The sequence below is a fragment of the Podarcis liolepis genome (assembly GCF_965112155.1).
Source record: "Podarcis liolepis genome assembly, chromosome: 6".
NCBI lineage: Eukaryota > Metazoa > Chordata > Lepidosauria > Squamata > Lacertidae > Podarcis > Podarcis liolepis.
Genome location: NC_139559.1, coordinates 77124038 through 77134567, shown reverse-complemented (window position 1 = coordinate 77134567; position 10530 = coordinate 77124038). Strand labels below are relative to the sequence as shown.

The window sequence follows — 10530 nt, the reverse complement described above, 5'->3', positions numbered from 1 at the left end:
AGATTTTCCTTAAATATGTCGGGATTGGAGAGTCACCGGGATACTGAAGATTCAATTCCAAAAAGTTGTGTGTGTGTGTGTGTGTGTGTGTGTGTGTGTGTGTGTGTGTGTGTGATTTTAGTAGTCCTTTTTTTTAATACCTCCCAATTACTAGAATTGGAAGTGTTCATGAGAAACAGTGGGGCGTCCTTTGAAATGGGTTGCTTTCTACCCTTCATTACCTCAGACCCACTAATGAGCAGCTCTTCGACTTGTGCGTTTTTCTTGTGTTGCCTTTTGCAAGCGTGGTTGAACAAACGTACGCATCGCGAACAGGTTGCAGCTCGGAAATCGCCCTTCTCCTTCTGTGTGCAATGAGGCTGTCCCTGCAACTCCCACCCTGTTCTTTCCCAAAATCTGCCACTCAGCTTATTTCTCCAGGCCGAACTGAAGCCATTGCTTCATCTGATGTTATGTTGGCCTGTTTCACTCTCTCTTGCTGCAGATGCAAGGGAAGCAATTCACCTCACAGTCATCCCCACCCAGGTTTTAATGTCTTCAGTGTGAAAGTTTGTAGAGAGCGTTTGCCTGCTTCTTGTGCTTTAATTTGAACCACAAACACTTCCCTCCTGCTTGAGGCCAGGACATGTTGAATGACCTAGGTCTGGCACTGTCGTATTTAGGTTGATCTTAATTGCTGCAAATGTATTGCTGGGAAAAGGGAGTTTAATTACTCCAATTGCTACCTGTCCTGGTTTGAATGCTGCCTTGTTGAACCGCTGACCAGAATTTGCTGCTCTTGACAGATCTTTTGCATCTACGTGTTTTGTTTACCACACAAATGTTAACCTGCCTCTCCTGGGCATAGAAATAATGTGAATTGTAAATTGTCCAAAAGCCTGTTGTAAGAATAGGTACAGATAAAAATGCGACAGAAGGAATGTTCACGGCAGAACTTGTACAAAACCCTCAGTTTATTAATATTTAGAGGTCAACGCAGCTATGTGCAAACTGTACAACCAAAGTCAGAATCAAGTTAAATTCTATTTTTGTTTTTACAAAAAGAATTGCACTAGGAATACTAGAAGGCCAGCAGTCTTATTAAGAAAAAAAAACACACCACTTATATATTCAACCAATATTTGTACATTAATGCATTGAATTCAACAGTCCTGCACAATTACCACAGTAACACTCTCGGACAACAACCTTCAACAGTTGGGTCTGGGCCCACATCACTGAACACCCCACTGCCAATTTATTTTCAAGGTTTAGATTTGGAATTTTCGGCACACAAAACATGAGCTCTGTAACTCAGCTATGGCCCCTCCTTCCCAAAGGAGGAAGAGAGTCACTGTGACTTTTTAACAGCTGTGTAACAAAAGTAATTTCAGGTGGCCTGGCTTTTTGCATCTGCACAACCTCCTGAAATTTCTTTTCCTACACAGCTGAAAAACAGCAGCTCTGCTATCCTCCTTTGCATCCAGTCACTCTTTTTGGAGAAGATGGGGGGGGGGGACTTGAGAGAGGCACCAAATAATTTAAACCAGGGACTCAGCTACATTCGTAAAGATAAAGGACTTTATATGAGTTATATCACTGCGACACCAGGTGGCGCTGTGGAGTCTCGTTTTTCACCAACGGGATTTCCCACTATGAAGTTTACAACGCGTTTAACTGAATCTTTTCTTTGATGTGTTTAGAACCAGCCCAGGTCCCATGAGATTTAAGGCGAGTCCCAAATTATTGATACAAATGGAAAACTATTACTCTTAGCGCAGGACAGCTACTATCCTGGTTAGCTTCTCTACACACTGTACACACAGAATGTACACACAGAATGTGTACCCAATTAACTCGGGTCAAATATATATTTATATTTATATATTTACACACACACACAGCCCAGCAATTGATGCTGTGGCAAATTACATTCAATTAACACAACAAATACTTTCTGTGGACATCGGCAAACTTATAAACACCTTTTAAAATTGCAAACGTTCTGGGATCTAAAAGAATCTGGGGTGGAATGCAGACCATTGGCTTCATCCAAACTTTATCCAGCTTTCAAGGCTTCAGATGCCTCCACGAGTCATCGCTCGGCCTAAACTATGATAGGATTATTCCAAGAATAAGTGAGACAATAGTTTGTACGGCCCCCTCATGCGCCGAGGTGCTATCGAAATTGCTAACAATAAATGCACCTTGTTATCGAGTGGCACATTTATCAAATCAATTTAATGCCAAGGTTCAAATGAGGCTCCTTCTGTTCCAGACATCCCCAGCCTAACTCAAGCGTAGTCCCATTCAATTCAGGGGAATTCAATGGCAGCATGCAGTGAGAGGCAGTGTTCTTCAAACTAACCATTGAAGCCCTCCATGTCCCAGTTCCCACCAACTTCTAATTGAAAGTCAAGTGGTGCTTTGGCCAACCTTGAAGCAAAACACTCAAATTCTCTTTAGATTTCCCAGAAGAGAATCGACAGGCAGATTGGCTCCCCTCGCTGCTCAGTAAGGTGGGGAGGGCTGTTACTCAGAAGAAGAAAGAAAAACCCAATAAGCTCTTTATTTTATAGGTTCACATTTTTTCTGGAGAGGAAAATAGTATTTTCCACCCCCCACCCACTCTCATTCAACAGGGGTTTCAGTCTTCGGAGTTATATAGGGCACAAACACTTCCAGCAACCCCAAGTGGCCTCGTTGCAATCCCAAACGACACACAACAAACTTCCAGGGAGGAAATGTTTTCAAGTCACACAATCTGTCCCCGCTCCTCCCCTCGCAAGTGCCACACAACTCCCCCCTTCAAGCCTATCCTTTCCCTCATCTTGGCGGGAGAGAAGTGATCAGAACCATTCCACGCGTCGGCCTTCGGCAGGCCCACGCCTCCTCCATTCGAGAGTTCCTACGATGACGAGGTGACATTACCCGAAGACACAATAGTTTCTGGAGAGTCCCCCTCGTCTTTCTGCGGGTGGGAGGAGTTGTCGGATCTGCTTCGGCTGAACTCAATTCCCCCAATGATAGGCCTCTTGAATTTGGTCCCGGAGTCTGCAGTGGGACATTTGCAGCATGACATAATCTTGACAAAAGCTCGCCGCATCTCCTTGTTCGTTAGCGTGTAGATGATCGGGTTAGTGGCCGAGTTGAGAACCGCCAGTACTAAGAAATATTCGGCCTTGAGGAGAACTGGGCAAGTCCGGACTTTGCACCGCACGTCCAGTAAGAGGAGAATGAACAAAGGAGCCCAGCAGATAATGAACACACTTAAAACAATGATCACCGTCTTGAGCAGAGCTAGAGACTTCTCGGAGCTCCTGGTGGCTTTGGCCATGTTCTTCCGGAAAGTCAGCTGACGGCTCTTGGTCCTTACCAAGATGTAGATCCTGCAGTAAAGAACCACGATAGACAGCAAGAGGCCCGTGAACACCGAGGTGCAGAAGAGGATATAATACTTGTGGTAGAGGGGCAACACGGTGGAACAGCTTTGTAGACGTTGGATGCAGTTCCAGCCCATAATAGGAAGACCTCCTAATATCACAGAGATGACCCAGCAGGCACTGATCAACAGGAAAGAACGGGAACTGTTGCTGCTGTTGTGAAGCTTCATCTTCAACATTGTAATGTATCTCTCAATGGCGATGGCCAGGAGGCTGAACACAGAGGCGGACAACGCCACAAACATGCTCCCTTCCCTAAGAAACCACTGGGCAGGGGTGAGGGTGTAGGTCTTGTGTCCGGACAGTAAGAGGTTGGCGACATAAGCCACCCCGGCCAGCAAGTCAGAAAGTGCCAAGTTGCCAATGAAATAGTACATAGGCCTGTGGAACTTCTTTGTTTTCCAGATGGTCAGAAGGACAAAGATGTTCTCCAGGATGATGAAGCAACAGATGATGATGAAGACTGCAGAACTTGCTTTGATCCCGGTGTCCGCATTTTCATTTAGCTTCCCCGTGAAGTTGTAATGTTCGATGATGATCTCATAGTTGAGATAGTCACTGACTCCACCGAAGGCCTTCACGTGGGGGTCCTTGGTGGAGTCCATGGTGCCGGCCTGAGTTGCAGTTCTCCAGACGGCCACCAAGAGGCGATGTGGAGCAGGTAGTTCAGCAGCTGCCCCGGGCTTCAAGGTCCTAACGTCTGCGGCTTCCAACGTCTAGCTCCTTCTGGGTAACCTCAGTAACCACAGTCCTTAAAAGCAGGAGACACAAGCAAAAAGACGTTAATTTAGGAGAAGTGATTTATTGTTATTATACTATTGTTGCAAGTCCAAAGTGAACATTCTGAAAACCCAAACATGAAATCCTGCAAGTTTGCTGCTAGTATGCCCACTGGCAAGTAAAAATGACATACCCGATGGGGTATATTATTCAGATTTTATTAGTTAACTAAACCTCATCCAGCGTCAGCTGAAGTGCTAACAGCTTATATGAAACTGTTTACACCTATATCAGGACATAACACCTAACGGAATAAAGGTGTTAGCACTTCAACTGATGGCAGATTGGGTTTATTTAACCAATAAATAACACCTCAGTAGCACAAGGGAAGGCAATGGGTAAAAAAAGCCACACTGACATCCTCTGCTTTTGACACATGTTCATACATTCATGCTTATAGCCATGAGACCGAGAGAAACTCTATCTCATTTTATATAAAAGCTGCCCAGATTTCCACACCGAAAGCCAAGTCATACCGTTTGCAATTAGATCACAGCAGCAAAGTTAAAACTTCTGTCCTTTTTTTTAAAAAAAGGCTCACTCTCAACATGACCGCAATCTAAAACTGCTGACTTGTCTCATAAAACACGGGGGTAATGCATAAAACAAATTTGACTTTTGAAAGGATTAAACAGAAGGAACCGGATAATTTATCCGCTGCACACGTCTACCCAGAGGTAAGCAAGGAGGTGTGTTTAGGATTGCAGTGGAACCCACCCTAAATTAGCTTTGTAAGAGAGGTTTAAAGGAAGACGTAATTCAGGGGTGAGGAACCTGCTCCCCTCCAGAAGCAATTGGATTCTCATCAGCCACTGGGGAAAGACTGAATTTGAGACATGTGTATTGCATGCAGACGTCTCAAGTTCAATCCCCAGGTATGCTCCAGAAATACTCATCTGAATCGCTGGAGCTGCTGGTCAGTGTAAACCAGTGTTTCCCAAATGTGGGTTTCCAGCTGTTTGGGGACTACAATTCCAACCATCTCTGACCACTGGTTCTGCTAGCTATGGATGATGGGAGTTGTAGTCCAAAAACAGCTGGAGACCCAAGTTTGGGAAACACTGGTGTGAACAATATTGGGATAGGTGGACCCGTGACTCAGCTTCCCAGGTTCCAGCCCCAGTCGGCATGGCCCAAAGTCAAGGCTGATGGGAGTTGTAGTCAAGCAACATCTGGACGGCCACCACTTCCGCATCCCTGGCATAACTTGCAAAAAAATGGGGAAGTTGCCCTCTGTCACGAGCAACAACTGAAGAAAGTGTGGTGTCAGCAAAAATAAAAATCTAACAGAAAGCAAGGAAATAAAATGCAAGTCTCCCGGGACTTTCTGTTTGGGAATTGAGAAGAGAGAAAAGAATGGCTTTTGGCTACTGGAGATTTGTGTCCCATGGATTCTAGTAGCCCAACTCGTATCTGTGCAGGATTTGCGATCTACAATTAAGTTAGCAAGAGGGGGAAAATAAGTGTAAAAGGAGATATGGAATTGAGGATTAACAGAGCACAGAAGGCACCCACAACATTGTGACCACACTATTGATTGTGGTCAGTTAACTTGACAGAGGAAATAAAGCTAAAACCTTCACTAAGGCTGCAGTCCTGAACACACTAGTAAATCCCAGTGAAATTATTATTATTATTATTAATTGAATTCATATACCGTTCTATACCTAGAGGACTTAGGGTGGTTCACAGAACAAAATCAAAATATAAAACCACAAAATATATAATCAAAATATGCTTAGGAATGAACTACAAGCTTTTCATGAAAGGGAAAAGTGAAGCTCACTCTATTCATTGGCTACCCTTCATTCAAGGCTGAATAATACTGACTTTTCAAAGGGTGAGTATCATAACAAAGTCCAAATCACACAAGACCTTTCCCATTGAGTTACAAGACATACCAGTTTAAGTTACACACACACACACACACACACACACACACAAACCCAATCATCAATTTCAAATGGCATGTAACTTAAGCCTAGAATCAATGGCTGAACAGGCACAGTGTCATTTAAATGTGACGTACCCAAGGTTTCAAAAGTACGAATCTGAGTCAGGCTTGGAACCCAAGCAGATCCTCACCTCCAGACCCAGAAATCATGCAGCCCTCTACCAGATTGCTATCCCTAGAAACACACCACATTCAGGAATTGAAGATAATTGGGCTCTTACATAAGCCCTGTGAACGCATGAAAGAGAGGGAGGGAATCAGTATTTTCTGCATCTTCTTCAAACCTCCACGCATTCCGCTTAAGTTCTAAACAGGACCTAAGTTCCCACAAGTTGCACACACGGTCCAGTAATGCTGCCTCCCACGGAGTTCCTAATCGCACAACACCGATGCGCATACAGCTAGTACTTTGCCCAGGATGGGTAAGTCGTGAGAGGCGACAGCAAGGAGAGTTGAACCGTCCCTGCTTCCCACACGTAGGACAGGCACAGGGATACCGTACGACAGAAAGAGCTCTGAAGGTCATCAGGTCCCGTGGACTCAAATAGGACCAAACCCTTTTCAGAGTCGATGAGTCCATATGATTGAAGCCGATGGCTGAAGGGGCCCTGGCGGACTTTGGACAAGAGTTGCCAAAAGGGTTCGAGCAAGTAAGATGCTCCCACATAAGACGAAGAGGAAAATAAAACGAGGGCATCGGACGAAACGAACAGGGTGAAAATTGCTTACTGTTCCCAGACATAGCAAGGCTTTAAACTCACGTAGCTTGAGAACAAAGCTCCTGTCCCTTGGATCCTCCAGTAAATTTATGTCCTGTTCCTTTGACATCCGTTCCCAAGTTTGCCTCCCTGCAGTCCCCCCTGGGAGGGGGCAGGTGGAGGAGAACACCCTCTTTTAAAAGAAACAAATAGTTGTTCTAGTACCTCGGTTGCACTAAGCCATCCACTAACCACTTTCTTGTTGGAGTCTGCCATTTCTAACTTGATACCCAAGTATGTCAGACAAGTGTTCTAATCCAACCAGGGAGCTCCCTTCGGAAAGGTTTCCATAGAAAGCTTTCAGCAGCCGAATCTTTGGCTCCTGAAAACCACTCATTTTTTGTGCATTAAAAAAAATTAATTGCACAGATATACTTGGGGAAATCTCCGTCTTATGAACATTTCCCATTCTCGAGGCCAGCATATCAACTTCTACACCATCATCAAACTCAGCGATGCACCCATACCTCTAAATAACAGGATATGGCTTATGCGCTGCCAATATCTCTAGTACATCTTATTCATTCATTCCGATCCTCTCCTGTGCCTTGCTTCATAACACATGGATCCCAGGCATCGCCTCCTCAGTGGAGTCTGCACTGCCAGCAGTGAAAACACGTGCCATCGCAGCCCGTGGAAGTTAGCCCCCGCAACTGAAGTTAGCTTGTTGCCAAACAAATGGAAGTTCGTTCTCAGTTGCCTGCAATACCAGCCGCTGACTGGCATGTGGCAAGGAGCCTTCGGGAATCAAATACGTATACAGATCAGACCCAGAACGCTTCCCAGCAGAGGAGACCAGGACCTGCTGGACCAGACTAGAGGCAGTTTGCATGCTCAACTGCTAGGCACTAAGTATGGAGAAAGTTGAGAGAGGAGGGAACCAAGTACACAAATCACAACATCCCTGGGGGGGGGGTTGCTGCTTCAGATTAACACAGTTTATTCCTAACTTTCTCCAGCAATTCAGGGGGGCAGGCGGAGGTTTTCTGGCGAGATCCCAGCAAACAGATCCAGGCCACAGCCCCCTCCCCAAGCCCCGATACCCATATAATTCCACGGTGTCCCTTCCAACTTTACCATTCTATGTTCCTGCGCATGCTTTCCTAGAGCCTCACTGAACACAATGAGGTTCGCTTGCAAGGAAGCCTGCATAGGGTTGCATTTAAAAACAAAATAAATCACAACCAATTCCACAGAACGACACCCCCCCAACAAGGCCAGTCCATTCCCCCACATTACGGAGATGCAAAGCTGGGGTTGCCGTCGAATGCACGCTGGAGAGCTCACTGACGCGAGCACTTGCAAACGCGTGTCGTTCTTACATTCACACGTGCACCCAGCCAAACCGGACCTCGCCAAGACCCAGCACCCACAGCCAGCCAGTCCCCTTCTCCCAAATCTTACCTCGCTGGGGCAGGACGCGGGTCTCTCCGGAGGCGGCTGCGCTTCGCATGGCGCGCGTCCCGCCGGCCGCCTCCTTTGCAGAAGAAGAAGAAAAGCCGGACAGCTCATGGAAAAACCTTTCCCTTTTTCCCTTTTTCTTTTTGCAAAGTGGCGCCCACCCCTTCGCAGTTTCCTATTATTGTCGCGCTTCCCCGCCCTCCCCCTTACTTACGCGGCTCTCCCGCGTTAACTCTTGGCAAGCCTGGAGCGCACGGCGCGCAGACAACGCGGAGGCGCAGCGCTCGCTCTTCGCTTGCCAAGTCCCGGGCAAAACTGGCCGGCGGCTCTTGGGCGGCGGCTCTTAAACGGAGCGCAGCTGCGGAAGGGTTAACACCTGTTTCCTTCCTTCCTTCCTGCTCGCCCCCACTCCCCCCCCCCAAAAAAAAAGTTCGCGTCTGGCTCTGTGCGGGGACTGCGCGCGCGCGCAGCGGGAGAGGCGGATTTCACACGAGAGGGTAGTTGACCGCGGACCACGCGGCTGCCTCTGACCCCTGCCGCCTCAGGGTTGCCATCGTCTGGTTGCAAACTGCTCCTGTGCCTTTACAGCCTCCGGGTTTGCAAGACTGAAAAGGCTTATCTGCATATCTTGAAAAGCTTTTCTTTCTTTTTTTTCTGGAGGCTACACTGCTGCACCAAACCAAGAGCCGGATTTTCCCTCCTGGCCAGATGGGAAAACTCTTACGTGGATCTGCACGTGTTTCATAGAATCCTAGAATTGTAGGGGTCATCTAGTCCCACCCCCTGCAATGCAAGAATTTCAGCTAAATCATACATGACAGATGGTCATCCGACTTCTGCCTTTAAAACTCCAAGGAAGGATAGTCCACCACTTCTTGTGGCAGTCTGTTCCACTGTCCAACACTCTGTCACTCTGAGTTACTTCTTTTAAAAAAGCAACCGATAAGCTTAATAAACAAGGCAAATCTTTCTGCGTCACGTTCACACCACACTTTTAAAATACTTGTGTTCCCCCAAAGAATCATGGGGATTTTAGTTTATTCCTCCCAAAGCTAGGATTCCTGACCATTCCCATGATTCTTTGGGGGAAGTCATGTGCTTTAAATGGATGGTGTGAATGAGACTGCCTCCTCAGCCTCTTCCTTCCTTCCTTCCTTCCTTCCTTCCTTCCTTCCTTCCTTCCTTCCTTCCTTCCTTCCTTCCTCTCTCTCTCTCTCTCTCTCTCTCTCTCTCTCTCTCTCTCACACACACACACACACACACATATACAGTGGAACAGCTTGAAAAGGCAGAGTGAAATCAGCTCACCTGCCTGAATTTGATAAATTCCAGTATTTCTTCAAAATCCAATGATTCCTTGAGTTTCTCGAGGACTAAAAACCTTGGTACCACACTATTTTCACCACTATACAATTGCATTCTTCAGATCCCTTCATCTTCACTCATCTCCTCCTTACCTTCAGCCTCTTCTTCATCAGACTCCTTCTCACTTCTTCTGGCAGAACCAAATTCCTCCTTCCCTGCTTGGTCTTTGGCTTGATTCGGCATCTTCAGGAAGTCCTATAGGAAGGTGACGCGGCCTGTCGTTTCTGACTCTGCTTTGATCTTGGCGATGATCTCAGAAATTTCAAGGCATCTCCCACTTCCTTCAAATTCCTCTCCCTCATCATCTGGACAGCCTTCTTAGATCACTTCCCAACAACCTGGTTAGGTCTTGATCTGTTTTCTGGCAGGTCGGAAGATGTTGCACCGAGCAAATGTTATCCCAAACACTCTGGTGCCTTTTCCTTTTGCTTATCGCAAAAAAGCCCCCAAAATATTTGAAAAGCAAGTTTGTTGGGCAAGAGCTCCATAATAACTTTAATTGCACAATCTGTCTTTGCCAGTATGCAATTGAATCCCATCCAAAAATAGCAGCGGTCTGGACAGGCCCTTAATATCCTTCCTTTTTATGCAAGGTCTTGTGAAGAATAAATTCTCAAATTCTGTGGAAGTGCAAGTTGTCTTCAGGGCAACTCTTCAGCTGATGGAACCACTGATAAAGGAGATCAGAGGTGGATTGAAAAGTTGGCACAACCACATCCAGTGAAAGGAAAGGGTACGATGTGCTTGTTCATGCATGCATTTGTCACTCGATGGCACACGTGAACTGACTCCAGTGAAAAGTATTTTTCTTTAGGTACCATTGGTGACTGGGAAGTTCTGGATGTGGCAT

General features: G+C 46.3%; 1 protein-coding gene across 6 annotated transcripts; it reads right to left on the bottom strand.

Annotated features, from left to right (window-relative positions):
- Positions 1 to 935: 935 nt before the first annotated feature.
- Positions 936 to 9912, bottom strand: S1PR1 (sphingosine-1-phosphate receptor 1). 6 transcript variants are annotated; one of them, XM_083511201.1, is made up of 2 exons: positions 9773 to 9912; positions 936 to 4173 (listed from the first exon to the last, which is right to left on the bottom strand). In XM_083511201.1, the coding sequence occupies exon 2, from the start codon at positions 4025 to 4027 to the stop codon at positions 2888 to 2890; it is 1140 nt and encodes a 379-aa protein (XP_083367327.1). In that variant the 5' UTR covers positions 4028 to 4173; positions 9773 to 9912; the 3' UTR covers positions 936 to 2887. The 6 variants fall into 6 exon arrangements, with proteins under 6 accessions (XP_083367327.1, XP_083367329.1, XP_083367326.1 ...); XM_083511203.1 differs by having other exon boundaries at positions 9624 to 9843; XM_083511200.1 differs by lacking the exon at positions 9773 to 9912 and adding an exon at positions 8319 to 9323.
- Between the last annotated feature and the right edge of the window lie 618 nt (positions 9913 to 10530).

Excerpts from the sequence above, each read along its gene's own strand:
- S1PR1 (XM_083511201.1), bottom strand. The coding sequence starts at position 4,027 with ATGGACTCCACCAAGGACCCCCACGTGAAGGCCTTCGGTGGAGTCAGT.